General features: G+C 34.0%; 3 protein-coding genes across 3 annotated transcripts; all 3 read right to left on the bottom strand.

Annotated features, from left to right (window-relative positions):
• Positions 1-519: 519 nt before the first annotated feature.
• Positions 520-2,561, bottom strand: LOC140958227 (ubiquitin-conjugating enzyme E2 variant 1C). The gene is made up of 4 exons (XM_073415604.1): positions 2,391-2,561; positions 1,379-1,518; positions 978-1,103; positions 520-862 (listed from the first exon to the last, which is right to left on the bottom strand). Exons 1-4 carry the CDS (start codon positions 2,422-2,424, stop codon positions 722-724), a joined length of 441 nt encoding a protein of 146 aa, XP_073271705.1. The 5' UTR covers positions 2,425-2,561; the 3' UTR covers positions 520-721.
• A 10,576-nt stretch (positions 2,562-13,137) lies between these two features.
• LOC140960276 (small ribosomal subunit protein eS17-like) lies at positions 13,138-13,857 on the bottom strand. The gene has a single exon (XM_073418483.1). It carries the CDS (start codon positions 13,763-13,765, stop codon positions 13,337-13,339), a length of 429 nt encoding a protein of 142 aa, XP_073274584.1. The 5' UTR covers positions 13,766-13,857; the 3' UTR covers positions 13,138-13,336.
• An 801-nt stretch (positions 13,858-14,658) lies between these two features.
• On the bottom strand, positions 14,659-15,911 carry LOC140960331 (casparian strip membrane protein 1-like). Its single transcript, XM_073418565.1, has 3 exons — positions 15,407-15,911; positions 15,198-15,321; positions 14,659-15,112 (listed from the first exon to the last, which is right to left on the bottom strand). Exons 1-3 carry the CDS (start codon positions 15,646-15,648, stop codon positions 14,897-14,899), a joined length of 582 nt encoding a protein of 193 aa, XP_073274666.1. The 5' UTR covers positions 15,649-15,911; the 3' UTR covers positions 14,659-14,896.
• Positions 15,912-16,122: the final 211 nt, after the last annotated feature.

Below are 16,122 nucleotides of genomic sequence, written 5' to 3'. Positions count from 1 at the left end.
TAAAATTATTTTTGTTATTAAATTTATATAACTTATTTATAAATTTTAAATTTTTTAAATTTTCTATTAGTATCAATTCACACTATTAGATATATATATTTGAGAAAATCAAATAAATTTTTGTATATTTAAAAAAATGTATAAATTATTTTTTACTGATAACTTTATTTTTAATTTAATCCCGATAAACTTTATATTTTTCATTTATTAAAAAAGATATTTAATAAAAATACTTGTTATACGTTAAAAATTATTTTTGTTCTTGATGAAAAAAAAAAGAGTATTTATAGAAAGATTATTAATAAAAAAAATAATTTTCAAAATAACCAACACATTCATCAGCTACTGTTGTTCTATTTAAATTATTTAACGTAATATAAAATGAATTCGAAACTCAATTAAATTTAATCAAAATTTGAAAACAAATCCAAGCGAAACATAAAACCTTCATGGACTATCCAAGACAAACTTACACGAAATACAGCTATAACCAATAGAGAAATCATGCCGTGAAAGATGAGAGGAAAAGAAACTGAAAAACAGCACTCGTCAAGTTTATATAATAACGTTATACTTGAAATTCACAATAAGAAATCTCAAGGACGAAAAAGGGAGTTGCAGCAGAGAGAAGGAATCCAAGAGAGTTGATAGGAAAAAGCCTCCATGGACTTTTCCTTTTACATTTTAATGCCGAACTACTATATGTTTGTAAACCATTACATTAAAAATACGTCCCTTCAGGAGGCTGGACAAGCTTGCGATTGTGAGGAGCAGCCATCTCTTTTTTCAATTGTGTCAGTATGTCCTCCATTGTGTACTCTCGCTGCCAATTAGCTAGAAGTCCAAATTTCTTGGGTTCCACCTGGACCATAAACAAATAAGATGGGCACTATAATATCCTCACTCGACCATAGTTGCATATTCTTGATAAAAAATCATAATATGAAAATAGACAAAAGAGATAATCGTGTTCATACCACTCCACTATCATGGTTTACACAAGTCATGTTGATCCGAGAATGGAAACGAACACTGGGAGGCTTTTCCGGATAATCTTTATCACAGAATAGCTTCAACTGGTAAATACGCCCTTCATGTACGGACTGAAATTGGAGAAAAAATTCATTCAAGTATTTTTTATCGACATGGCAAATGTTCAATGAGCAAAACTGAATGTACGTGGAGTACAAATAAAATAAACAAGGGATAAAGCCAACATGTTTCAGTTGTATCACTTCTACAATAATTTCACGACCATAGTATTCAGATAAAAACACTCCATGAGAGTACAAAACACTTGATCTTGAAACAGAGGAATGGGGTGTGAGTGTGTGTGACTGAACAATGAGGTTAGATGAAATAAACACAGGATACTCACATTGTGAGGACCTATAATAGTACCAGTCCAGGATCGCATGTAAATATCATCTCCATCATCCATTCCATAGCTTACGCTGCCATCTCCAATTCCCTTTTCTCCACGTTCAAGTTCCTCCAACAATCTGAAATTTCGAGGGACTGCACAAAACTAGAGATCTTGAGATGCAAAAAATTTCATAATAATCAAGCTACGACAATTAAAAAAGCATAGATACTGGCAACTAGAGTTCCATTTATCATAATTGACTAAGGCCAAGTATTAAGAGAACTGAGCAACAAAAATGTAAACAATTTACATTTAATCAAAGAAAAAGGAATATCATATAGGAAGTGAAGTCCATACTGCATGATATTAACTCGAACTTGATTTACCAACCACCAAGCCAACAAAAGTCATGGGAATAAATTCAAAATCATGCCACTAAACACCATTTTCAAGATTTTTTCTCGACTTCCTGGAACAAACATATATTTAATAAAAATAACCATCTACGAATTTTTAAGTCCTTTTGAACTTATAATAACAATAAATACATAACACAAGTACACAAAAGGAAATACTAATTTTCCTTCTGAGTGCCAATCAATAATCTCAATGGTGGATCAGTTCAAGAACAAGCAGTATATGAAATAATCCGTTCACCCTACAAATAAATAATCAAATTATTCACCTAAACTTTTTAAATCAAAGTCTTCCGTCAATTCATACCAAAGACAACAGTAAACCCATTCAATCAACATCTCCCTTAATTTCTAGTCGATATAGAAAACAACGGATTCAAGCATGAAACTTGAATTAAAACCTGAACCGTATAATTGTGATATTCAACTTAACAAGAACAACACGCAGTTAGTATCCAACAATTGATTTTTAAACCACGAAATCCAACAACCCATTCGCGGATTTTCCTTTAGAATAACGGAAAATCGATCAAAATTTAAGAAATCACAAGATTGAACGAAATAATAACACTGGAAAAATTCTTTCCAAGAGATGAATAAGTATTTACCCACGACGCTGGATCCTCCTGAACCAAGGGTCATGCTTCGATATATGTATCGGGTTTCGGAGCAGATATCGATTCGATGGTGGATGAAAATTTGGGTGGGTGAAGGCGATGCGATGGCCGCAGATTCTGAACGCAAACAGGAAAGGATAAATTATTTAGTGAAAAAGCCGAATAAAGCAGATACGAAATAAATTATTGGAAATTATTTTTTTTAAAAAAATATATAATAAAAATTACTGTCACTTCAATGTATAAAGCAATTTTTTTTTAATTAGTTGGGCCACTTAATTTTTTTTTAATAAAAAATAAATTAATAGAATCTGTATTTGAACTAGAAAAGATAAAAATTAATTGAGTTGTATCAAAGAATATATTTTTTAAAGTTTAACTTGCTGAAATGGAGTACATGGAGCCATGTTTTTGCCAAATTTGTGGGATAATGCTTGGGACAATGTAGCATCAATCCATTGATCAAATAGCTTTATATCATTAAGAGCACTGCGAAACCAAATTCTTGTACAATGCTTAAAATCCTTGGTGTTTTATGCTTTATGGATTGATGCCTGACATCCTCTTTGAGAGGAGAATGTGGTTTGCATTATTTTCCCTTCGTTTTGGTTCTCTTAGAGAGCAGGAAACACGGGCTAAATATAAAAAATTGTATGTATGGATGAATGTCAATTATGGTGCATTGGTCTTAAGTGGTCACCATGATCCCAGATAGATCACAATAAACCTTTCAATTGATGGTTATGAGATTGGCAAGTTTCTGGTTTTCGCTGTCTTCGAGATACATAATTATAGAATATAATGGGGACTATATTCATAGCCATCCAGATTAACCACTGTTGGGATGATGACTTTTGATTGGATGGAATAGTGTTTTCAGCATACAGTTCACATGAACGTGGCCTTATAGCGATACATCAGCTACATAACTGGTTCATAATAAGCCTCCACGGATTAAGGTTGGATGTTTAAGTTATTGTACTTGCAGACAGTTTCTCGAAGTTGGAGCAATGATTCTGCTGGCTATCATGCTAGAATGACTAGAATAGTTTGTCACTGACCCATAATCTTCGGAGTTTTCGAGTTGTGAATTGTGATACGACAGAAAACTTTGATCTGCCTTGCTTATATATGCTACTGGATTGATACTTTTTTTCACAGGGTACATTTCCATCAATTATTTGATGAGTGCATTGATGAGATATCTTGTTAAGCGGTTCGTGCTCACATCAAGAAATCAAAAGCCATTGCAACGAAGGAATCTCGGAGATTTATAGTCGACTTATTCATTTCAACCCAGTGATATACATACGCGCGTCTTGGAACACCAACATCTGGATGAGCAACACCGGCACTATGCTTTTCATTTTTGGTGCTTAAACAGATGGCAGAGGATTCTAATTTATTTGTTGATTAATTTACAAGTCAAGAGGTGGATAAACTTACGGTTTTCTTTATGGATTATGAAAGCTTCTGTATGCCATTTCCCATCCTATTTAACATTTCCTTAGACTCATCTTGGAAATTTATATGTAATTTTCTCGAGTTGTGCCTATGTTATATGAGTGCAGCTGCTGAGGTTCGTCCGTTTTGTAGTTAAGTTGGTAAATAACAGTATTTACAATCATGGAACTACGAACAAATATACCTTATTTCATGATTTCGTTGCATATGAGAAAAATTTATTATTTAGTTTAAATTTGGCCATATCTAATGAGAAATAAATTTGTATCTTTAGTTTATTTGAACAATTCGAATGTAAGATCGAACGTTTATCATTTTATAAAAAGTTATAACTAATGATAACGGTGCAATTCAAATCTTTTAAACCGTACAATACCTCAAGATCATAAGTAACACGGTTCGATCACTCTCATAACAAATACAACTCTTATAACAAGGACAATCATTTCATCTAAACGTAAAAATATATTAATTTTCTTAATAGATTTAAGCCATGGAATTGAAAATATTAGCTGATTTATAATAGTGGAATTTGGAGTAAATTGTAATGGAGGAAAAACTGAAGATTGCTTTTAGTGCCAATTGGCGCAAAAACAATATAAAGAGTAGGTGAAGATGAGCATTGAATGGGCAAGATAAGGAAAAATAGTTTCCATTGAATTCAAGTTAGTATTTTTAGCATATGATGTAATAGCTTCATTTTTCCCAACGGTCTCAATTACACTTGCATTTATTTTGTATTAATGGTTCTCAATCTAATACGCCACACTTTTCTCCTCTTGTGCAATTACAAAATCATCCTTTCTCTGAATGGATTACATTGAGTTGAAGATTTCAGTTGTTGTGGGCTTTTTAACATTGTCATTATATTACTACTTAACAAGGCATTTCTTGATTATTACTTTGTTATCAATTATATATAAGCATGAAGTGTAACATCGATATATATACACACACACTACAAAACGGAATTCGTGTTAAACTAGTAAACGTTGCAGTGAATGAACTTTTGGAAATACAATGTTAATGTTATTGCATCGATTGATTAACTTTGCATTCAAGTTAGGTATCACATCAAGCAATTTTAAGGGGGCTTGATCTTTATCATTTTGATATAATTGTTCTTGGAAACGGATCGGTGCTTGGACTTTTTTTGCGCTTGTGTGATGCTGTGATTCGGTGAAGAACTCAAGCATGTCTTGAAAGGCTTTAAAAAATGCGGACCAGAAATCACACAACATTTTGATAAGAAAACTTTGGTCATGAACATTGTATTTTGTAAGAGATCATTAACACCACTGCTCGACCGGAACAACTTCCTCGACTGCTTGAAAAAGGAGATAAACAAAAGCAATGGAATCGAAGAAAGCAGCACCATGAAGGCTCCACTCTTTTTTCCTTCTTTTTTGCGCATACTGAACTGGAAATGGAGCATCAATGGTGCTACTTTCTGTATACTTGAGGGTGGGGGAGAACTACCTAGTAATACTAATGACAGAATTTCAAGATTTTGATCATTCTTTGGATTTCTAACTATTATGTCTTGTTGGTGGTGAGTTTCTTATCATGGATTATGTCGAGTAAAACAGTGCTCTTGCATTTGGGGCATCGGGGATCCTCCTCTGCCAGCATAACATACATGAGGCACCTCGGGCACCCTGCCAGCATCAAGGATGTGGCTTCTGGGCTGGTGGAGTATTGGAGGCCCTCTTCTTGCTGGTTTGTCTCCAACGACAAGCATGAGCGAGTTGGAGAAGCCGGGGATGATTGGCTTGGGGACTGGACTAGAGGACTGCTCACTTTTGGTGGGGACAAATTCAGCTTCAGATCGAGTTTCGGCCCATTCCTTTGACTCATAGCTTCCAAGATTGTTGATATGAACGTAACCTACCCTTTTTCTTCTCTTTGAAATATATAGTATATTCCAGCTGCACAACTTATTACAACAAAAGAAGAAACTGGTGAGAAAAAGATGTCTAAATTACAACTGAGTTCTAATATTAACCTTTTCTGGATTGATTAGCTCATGTATTTGCATATCATATTTGAATAAGGCTGTAATTGCACCAGCAACATGAACTTACTCGCTGAAATATACGTCTTACTTTGTTGGTTTTAGACCTCAAAGAGCCATTATATATACACATACACACACACGAGAGGGTTGAAGAGAGGAGAGATGGGATTTGCTTTAAAGTGTATATAATTATGATGAGAGGTGGAAGGTGTAGAAAAAACAGTTGTGTGTGAAAAAAGGTATTGAATGGAGTTGGAAGAATGGTGGGTAAATTGGCTATGGCACTCCTTTTGTTATTTTAAATTGGTTTGCAAAATCTATGTGCTTAAAAACCCTACTTGTTTTCTAAATTGATAGCTAAACTCCCTGTGTTAATATATATTTTTTGTTTAATTTTGTCTGCGATAATTATTAGTATTTATACATAAAACCAACTCCAAATCAGGATTCTCAAAATTGAAAATATCGATATGAATAATATCATGAACCTTTTCTCGTTTTCAGATAGATTTATGGTCATAAATTTGTCATCTTGGCACAAGAATTCATTTTGAGGGGAAAAATTGACATGCAAGCATTTGGCATCCATTTGACATGTTGCCGTGAATGCTATGGTCGGACGAGTATCATCTCAGATTTGCTTGGTGTCAGATGAGTTACAAGTCGTCATCGACTAATTTTTTCCCCACATATCATTGTTAGTTGTTTCTATTTTTCTAATGCAGTGTGTATTTAAACTTTCAAGATTTCTTAAATAATTTAACTGTATTGTTGATTTGTTTGTTCTGAAGTCATAATTTTCATCAGTGTCATTTATTGTTAGTTAATGTGTAAGTTGAATTACGAAATATTTATGGAGTAGGTAGTTACTTATGAAAATAAGTTATGTGCATGGCAATTGTTGTAAAATCATTGAAGATTCTTTTTATTGAAACATATAAAAACAATTTTTCATCTTCGTCCTATGGTCGATTATAAAGAGGATAAAAAAAATCATCATTATTTCAAAAAAAAAAAAATTATACATGGTATATTAGGTTCGTCCCGTTATATAAAATAAGTGAGTTGAAATGTCAATTTTCAAAACCATCAAATGTAAGCCAACTCACCTAATCTAACAGTTAAAACTATCAAAATTGATTAAGCTTACCCCTTTTTATAAAAGAGTGATATTTTATTTGGGTCATACATGCAAAAGTATTACTTTTTATGCTAAGAGTATTATTTTTTATTGTTAATATCGTTAGGATTGACTCGTCTCACAGATAAAGATTCGTGAGACTATCTCACAAGATACATATTCCTTATAAAATAGGGTGTTTATGTATGTAATTTCCGACCACCAAATTGGCGGGACGGCCCACCTCGTAGGCATGTTCCGACTGTAGTAACAGCAAAAAAAATTTATATACTAACATCAATATTTGAATGGTTGTAAAATTTTATGATTTTGGGAATTTAAAGTCCATCATCATTATTAAGCATAGGAATAACGATCGAGGGGAAAGGTTTGAAAATAATTCTCAATTTTGAATTATCTCACAAGTGTGTGTGTCCGGTCTCACAAATCTTTATATGTGAGACATGTCAATCCTACCGATATCCACAATAAAAAGTAATACTCTTAGCATAAAAAGTAATATTTTTTCATGGATGACCCAAATAAAAGATTCGACTCACGAAATTGATCCATGATACCGTATCACAAGAGTTTATGTGTGTATTTAAATAAACTTCAATTTTGACGTGCATGCACTAAAGAAATTATCATGTCAAAACGAGGGCAAGGCTTAATTAATGCATGCTTTGTCCAATAATACCTGTGAAATTTATTTTAAAACATGGTCAATATTTGGAAGTGGAGGTTTCTTATTATTAACAGTACATCCGTGCACCCAACTCCGTGCGGTTATTGCGTGCGTGTATAATTTTTTTCCAAACTTTATATTAAAATAAAAATAATATCATAATTGTAAAAATTAATCCGAGATTATAGTACAATTTGAGAAAGATAATATTAAAAATAAGTTGTAATGACTCTTTCGGAAAAAAAATTTGTTATAAAGATAATTTGAGAACAAAATGTTGGTATCTTTTTCTCGACATATTCATTATATATAGTATAGATTATTATTATTATTATATTATTATTATTATTATTTTATCCAATTATTGTAATATATATTTTTGGGATTAATCTCAAGATAATTTCGTTGACTTTGAATATTGATGACATTAATACACCATTAAATCATGTTAACCACAATAACTGCCGATATTACCGAGCTAAATTTTAAATAAAAACAAAATTAATTAGGGAATAATAGGGGAAAAAACAGAAACTAAAAGATTGACCTTTGAAATAACGTCCAATAGTTTTAAAAGTAGTATGATTTCACCTCAATAGAACTTTTATTTAATAGTCAAATAAATTTTTGAAAAAAAAATAAATTTATTGCAAAATATAAAAATTTAATTTTTTTTCCAGTTAATAGTTTTGAAATTATGAATGCATCGTGATATAATTAAAAAGAAGAAAACAAAGTGAATTCAAAGTACAATAAACATTTGTAGTTTGTTGTCCCAACCAAACCTTATCACAAGCTGGTCAAATTAAAGAAGAACAATCAATTAAGTTAGATCGTGGTCACCAGTTTCTTTAAGTGACATTCATTTAAGTTTCTATGAAAGGGAAACCAAAAAATGTTAGTTTATTAATTTTTTTAAAAAAATATATAATAAAAATATTTGGTTTTAGAGCAAGCCCATCTGCAATTAATTTCTTGTTGCATTTTCCTATGAGGGCTTTTATTATATGTTGATAATGTGAGGTGGTCCAACTAATATGTAAATGAGTCGAGTGAAATAATATCATGTTTGAACTTGGCTCGTTTAAAGTATGTATAGGTTCGAACTCAATTCGAGCTTTTATCATGACGCTCAAGCTTGACTCGTTTTAAAATTATTAGGCTCGCAAATAATTCGAACTCGACTCGTTAATAGTTCATTTATCATGTATAACGAGTCTGACTAAAGCTCGGCTCGTTAAGAGGACTAGTTTTTAAACTCGTTAAACAAGATCATTTTCCTATGATGACTTTTATTCGAGGTGGTCCATCGGTGTCTAGATCTAAATTTCTAAATATTTCATCAGCTAAGTATACTTGGTTTGCATAGCGAGGTGTGTGGTTTATCTGATTAATATAATTTGCAGACTACTATGTTAAGCTTGAAAGTTTTTCCGATGCACACTCAAAAAACAACGGTTGCGAATTCTCCGTGTAAAAAAATGAGATATGATATATATTAAAGAAAACTTAGTTGGATTGAATATTAGAATCCATTGTCCTGATTGCATGTACATCAAATTTATAGTTGACTGAATTTATATTTTCATCCAGTTCTGGTTGATATATTTATTGTATAATGTCTATAATTTTTTAAAGCTGTTTGAATAATTACAAATCAAGTTTAAAAAAATAATTTGTAGCATACAACATGCTATCACAAAATAAATAAACTCATTAAGTGCAAACAGTACAGTCAAGCTTAATGAGCAGACAACTCTTAATTAAAAACTATATGATGATCTTGAAATTAAACATCCAATAATTCTCTATTCATATTAATTACACGTTTTTCATTGCATTTTATGCTTGATCAAGTCAAAACCATTTTTAAAATGTAACTATAATTTTATCTTCACTCTCTCGTATCAAAATTTTTTAAAATCGGTGCTTCGATTTTGAAATTAAACATATGGTTCGATGGTAATCGACTTGAGCCAACTAATCAGACTCATGAACCTGTTCGACTCAACTTGGACATCCATAGATTATGTCTGATTTATATGGATAAGTTCTACTGTGACTGTTGAAATAAATTTGATATGTAAAAATACTAATATGACGATTTAAAAATGTCAAAATGGACTGGTGAGATTGGTCTGATCGCAACCCACCACCACCTCGCTCACTATTTGAGTGGGGTGGAAGAATGACTCAACGAATCTAACTTATTTTAACATAAATAATGCTAAAGGTACAACTAATATATCGTTACAGCGATATTTACAAACATTATATCGCGAGATTTTACTGTTATATCGCGAGATTTTGTATTCAATTTATAATGAAATTTTCACAAATTGAATATTTGCATTGAATTTTTTGTGTTGTACAAATATAGATGTACATATAGCATCACTCTTTTAACATGTCTCCGTTTATTGATACAATATTATGCCGTGGATCGTAATACGTTTTTTTGGTCAAATAAAAGTACTTTAATTTAAAGAGTAAATAAAACTTTTTGGCTCATATTTGCCATTATCGGACCAATAATAGCTTGCAACTTTTAAACTTTGCAACTTGTGACTGTGAACAACGTAGTCCATGGGCCAATATGTTTTACAAGCCCGTCTGATCCAAATTAGATGTTCGAATAACTGGATCCATACATGAATCGGGCAATGCTTCACTAAATTCAAAGTCCAATCAAAGTTATGAGTACGCACCGGTTCCTTCTTTTTTCGAGTCCTCTGATTAAATAAGCCAGAAAATGGCAAATGGGAAGTAACCAGGAGTTCGGAGAAATAGGCAATTCTGGATCATCGTCTTCCGCCACTGATCACCGCTTTGCTTACGCTTCCACGTTTCCTTCTTCTCGAATTCCAAAATTTCTTCGTTGCATAGCTCCCTCTTTTGTGTGTTTATCTGTATTTGATTGATATGTTAGTCCCCTTAAGTTGATTATAGAGCGTTTACTCACAGGGAATTGGAAGACTTGAGATCGTTCTTTGACTCACTCGTACCCAGTCACAAAGCAATTGAAACTACGTTTCTCCTCCAGCTCTAAAGGCGCATTTTGTTCTTCTTATGCTTACAGTAAGCTGATCTTTTAGCACGTGATATATAGGAACACACTTGCATTCACAGGCCTATATTGGCATTGACGGGCTTCTCGGGGATAGAGTATTTTAAAGCATTTTCATTTATCTGCTAACATTCCTGTTTATTGTTGCATATCAATGAACAGTGGATCATCAGCTACTGTTTCAAGGAAGGAAGAAAGATTTAGTTCTGCTGCATTTTTGCCACTTTGGTTTTAAGCAATTTTTTCAAAGCTTACATGAGTGGATATGGTTGTGATTCGATACAGAATACTTAGAGAAAGCATGATTAAGTTAAAACTCGGTGAAGATTTCGGTTCTGGTGGTTTACATTGACTTTTGAGATTGATCTTTAGTGCTATCGTATGTGGAAAGTGAAAGTGGTTGAAGATTTCAGAAAATGGTGTGCCTTTCTGCCATCAGTCAGGAAATTTCTTTGCAGTTTGGTGATGCCATTCGATTCAGGTATCTGATTGTGTTTCCCCTTTTTTTTTTTTTTATTACTATTAATCATCTATTTTTTTTTTATCAAATATGACAATCATGTAACCTCGACTGATTACTGGTTGTGGAGTTTCTCGCTTATTACTTCTTCTTGGCAGGTTCTCAAATTCCACAACTACTGCATCGGGATCACATTGATCCTATGTGCTTGATTTGTGTGAATACGAGCTTGTGATGTTAGAGTTTGTCATACTATGTATTTTTGTTCATAGGAGTAAATTTTGTGAGATCGGATGATCCGTGGGCCAAAATATCCTTGAGATGACTATTTTCTGCCAGTACACGTGCGGACATTATTTCTTTCATGTACTTGTTTCTGTAAGATCAGATTCATGGTGTAATTTTTCTTTCAGTCATTCCCTATTTCATTATTGCCTCCAAGTACTTAAGCATGCTGATTTGTCTATGCTAGCCATTGCTGATCGGAATATTTAGGCATATATCTGTTTTTTGTATGTGAATGCTGTTATTTTTTTCCCCAGTTTCTCGGTTGCTGCTACTTTCTTTTAATAAGGCTGAATGGGTAATTGTTCAAATTTAACTGCAGAGATGGTGGACCAACTCTGTTGATCATTAAAGACAAAGAGGGTTACATCTACGGAGGCCATGCTTCTCAGCCATGGGAAAGACGCGGTGATTTTTTTGGGGATATGAAATCTTTTCTTTTTCCAGAAGATCGCCATATGCTCAACAGTCCTGCAAAGGTTTAAAGAAGATCGCCATACGCTCAACATGGTTGTAATTGCTAATTCGAGCGAGTAGTCAACATCTTCGGCTGTTCTTATGTAACTGCCTTCCGCCCTTATTTTTTGTGGGAGCCATGCACGTTTTTATGCATACGAATTTTGTATTGTTTGAAACGTAGTGTCACTCTTGGAAATTTTTCAAGACCTAATAAATTTGTGTCCTCGTTAATTAAGACCCTTAAAATAACTTACTTTTGTCAAAGACACTTGTTTATGCAAAACATATAAATGAACAGAGTATAATTTAACGAAACAGTGCCTATATTTCTTGATTACTGAAACAGTTGTTACAACGATAAAGCGTCTACATATGAAGTTGCCCGCCGGTTTCAGTGGATTAAACATAACGCATTGTGAGTTTGGTCGAGGAAGTTCTAAGTAAAATTACGAAGTTTTTTGGGTTAAAGAAAGTGTTGGAAATCTTGTACGAGTGATTGAAATACAGACAGTGGATCCTGAAACAAGATTTCAAAGAATTTCAACAGTCAATGACGAATCATAGCGACTATACATATTACATGAGTTGTGTGATAAATTAACAATTTTTATGCATAATCCCGAACAAAATAACAAATAAGCAAGAAAGAACCAAGATGTGGAATAGACAACAGAATTACAAATTCGAACACAGTAGCGAGAAGAAACCTATTATTTTGAGCAAAAACAGCACATTACAAACACATACACCGTAACCATGAACCATTACAGGCACACAAAGGATCCGAGTCCCCTATCTTGCAGTTGTAATTAAAGTCCCTTACTAGACAATATTCAAGTAATGATTTTCCTTTCAAAAGACTAATCAATTCGAAGTTCTCTCTTAAACAAGAATCGATAGTGGATCAAAACAGTGCTGACACTCACAACACAAAACACGAGAACAAGAATCATCAACTCCAAACTCAATGGTACTCAATAGGTTATAATCAACAACTCCGAACTCAATAGGTTCCAGCAGGATAATTAGCATAGGTACACGTAAAACAAAAGCAAGATTCCGGCTTCCAAACAAAAAATTTGGCAATGTTGCACAATAACAAGTAAACAATGTCACGATTGAACAAAACATATGAAAGTTCAAAGCTACAGGATATATTTTGAATAAAAACACACACATCCAAGCAATATCAGAAACTTAATTATAGAAAATATAAAATGTAAAATATTAAACACACACCAAAACACTAGTCTCAAATTCCCAGAATGCATAGTCTGAAAGTAAATGTCTTACACCATTTCGCAAAATTAACTGTAACCCATCACCGAATAACAACTAACATAACAAAGAAACCTCCAAGAAAAGACCTTTTTTTCCTCAGTATCTCCTTCCACCACCACGGCCGTAGTTCACAGGTGGCGCAACATTGATGGGCCCCTGATCCTCCCTGAGCACAACACCTGGGAGCTCCTTCATCCCCATGGATTCCAACAAATCAACAGTTTCCTGATCAACCTCAATGCGGTCAAGCTTAATTGCTGATTCTTCGGGCACGAAATCCATTCGACGCTCGCGCTCCTCCTCCTGAAGCTTCAGGGAGATACCACGGACGGATCCCTTCTGGATACGCTTCATCAAATGGGTGGAGAAACCAGCTATCTTATTGCGTAGGCGCTTCGAGGGGATGATGGCTACCTCCTCCAGAATCTTCTTGTTGGTGTGGAAATCGAGGGTCATCTTCGAATAGTACCTCTCGATCACTTGCCGTGATGACTTCTTCACTGTCTTCGTACGAACACGACCCATTTTCGACGATGTACTGCTGTTGAGAGTTACCGCCGCGGAGGTTTGAGACTTGAGAAAGGCTTAGGGTTTGTTCAAGGGTATGAGGTAAGTGTGGATCCAACCATATATATCACGGGTAAATGGGCAACGCTAGGGTTTAATGTCGGGAATTTGCATATGCACCCTCGTAGGTTTTTTTACTCATGTGTAACCCCTTGTCTTACCCTCGTAGGTTTTTTATTCATTTATAACACCTTGTCTTTATAATTTTTTTTTTATTACAACTCACGCGGAGAGGAGAGATCGAACTCGAAGAAACCGATTATTCCGACAGGAGATGAGATCACTGCACTACAAACCCGATCTCGTCTTTGTAATATTTTCAAAGGTTCTTGTCCTGTTACTGTTGCTTTTTTAACTAATAAAAAACTATCTATGATCACCCCCTTAAAATCTAAAATTTGACTACTCCAAAAAAAAAATCTAAAATTTGATGTTCTTCAAATAAATTAATAAAATCTAAATTTGACGATTTTACATGAACTGTGTAGTATCAATGCCGAAAAATAGCATAATTATTCAACATAATTTGATATGTTTTGAAGTTGCTAACTATGTCACTCCTCTAATGAATAGGAGCTGGGAACATAGTAGGAAGTCAACTTTAAGCAAAACAATTTCGATATTTAATGTATTTGAAGATCGAATGGCTTGATTTCAAGTTACTCGTTACTATCTTAACATTCATATTTTGTCAAGTTATTAACGTTAAGTCGACATCGAATCATTGAAAATCATAGAAGTTCGTACACAAATTTTGTTGATTCACACAGTCGCCAAGTGTCTATAAAGTTCATACTCAATTATTTCATGGTTTTAACTTATATATGAGATTTGCCAAATATGTACCAAATTGAAATTAATTTCAGATTGAAATCCAAATAAATATAACATTTTGAAATATACAAATGAATTTTACATTTGCTTCATTATATATTTTCCCGTGAACGAGGAAATAATAAAAAGAAACCCACTTACCAACCAATTATGCAACCAAAATAATATTTGAAACGTAAACCAAACACCACCTTAATCGGTGCATCAATTCATGATGATGACGATAAAAAAAATCAGTCATGATCAGTGACTTGCTTAATTTTTCCTGAGAGCCAGAGCAGACAGCACCACCAAGAAAAGTATCAGAACTACCGCAACGAAAGCCGCTACCACTGCTCCGCTGGCCCTCTGGCAGAAATCGCTGAATTGCGAGCATACCGCCAGCCAGTTGGCTCCCGAGTTCCCAGTGTGAGCCAGGTACACTATCGCTGTGGAGGCGGAGGCGGCGGAAGTAGCCAATGTAACTGTCAGCTGCAAAGAATTTGACACTATTACAACCGAAATAATCAATGTTAATCAAAAAATATTTGCATTTTAATTAGAGATTAAAACTCACTGTATCGCAAACAATTAACAGGACCCTTGGTGCGGTAACGAGAGGTCGTGCGACGCATACTACAGCGAAAGGGACGGACAAAACCAGATATCCGGTGACTATGGACATAGCTATTACAAAGAAGCTGCAAAAATCAAGAATCTTCTTCACGTACTTGAACTTGAAAATCATAATCACTAGTAGAAACAAAATAGTAAAAAATTACGTACGTGAAAGCGGGAAGATCATCATAACTGGCTTGAAACTGGAAGAACTGGGTGAAGAATGGAAGGGTCTGCTCTGTAGTTCCCATGGTGATGGTGGCCGCTAAAGCCGCAGTGGCCGCGCTTATACGGAGGACAACATCGAATATTCCTATAGCCCTTTTATATGATACTCCCCTTGAATTCCCCACAAAGGGTGCTTTCCCTTTGCTCACCCTCTTTGTTACTCCAATCTCCATGTTCTCCATGTATACGGATCTCTCAATCTTTGATAAAACTTGAAACTGATCAATCGGGCTTGTGATATTATGAGAAATGATGATCAAAAGGGAAGAGGCTCATGAGTTAAATAGCGATCAAGCAAGATTTGATGAATTCCAGTTCGAAATTAAATATGAGATGATGGAGTAAGAATAGTTGTTGCATAGTTGATTCAATGTTTTATGAATCGATCACTTCTTTTTTTTGGTTGTATATAAGAGTTCCTTTCGAGCATTAACGTTGTTGGGGTGGTTAGGCATGGAGTTTCGATCAATTCTGGTGCATTAAAATATACTAAATAAGTCATGTTTCTTGGATTAATTTCTTTTATTTTTTTTAAAAAAGAAAAAATATTGAAAAAGATGATATTCAAATGGAGGCACTTGCTCCTGCGCCACACCTAAACACGACACTTCCACCTCTGGAGTCTGGCCCGCTCGTGATTGGTCAACGGGATAATC

Source organism: Primulina huaijiensis, chromosome 15, assembly GCF_012295235.1.
Source record: "Primulina huaijiensis isolate GDHJ02 chromosome 15, ASM1229523v2, whole genome shotgun sequence".
NCBI lineage: Eukaryota > Viridiplantae > Streptophyta > Magnoliopsida > Lamiales > Gesneriaceae > Primulina > Primulina huaijiensis.
Note: the sequence above shows the minus strand (reverse complement) of the source record. Positions and strands in the feature narration are given on the sequence as shown.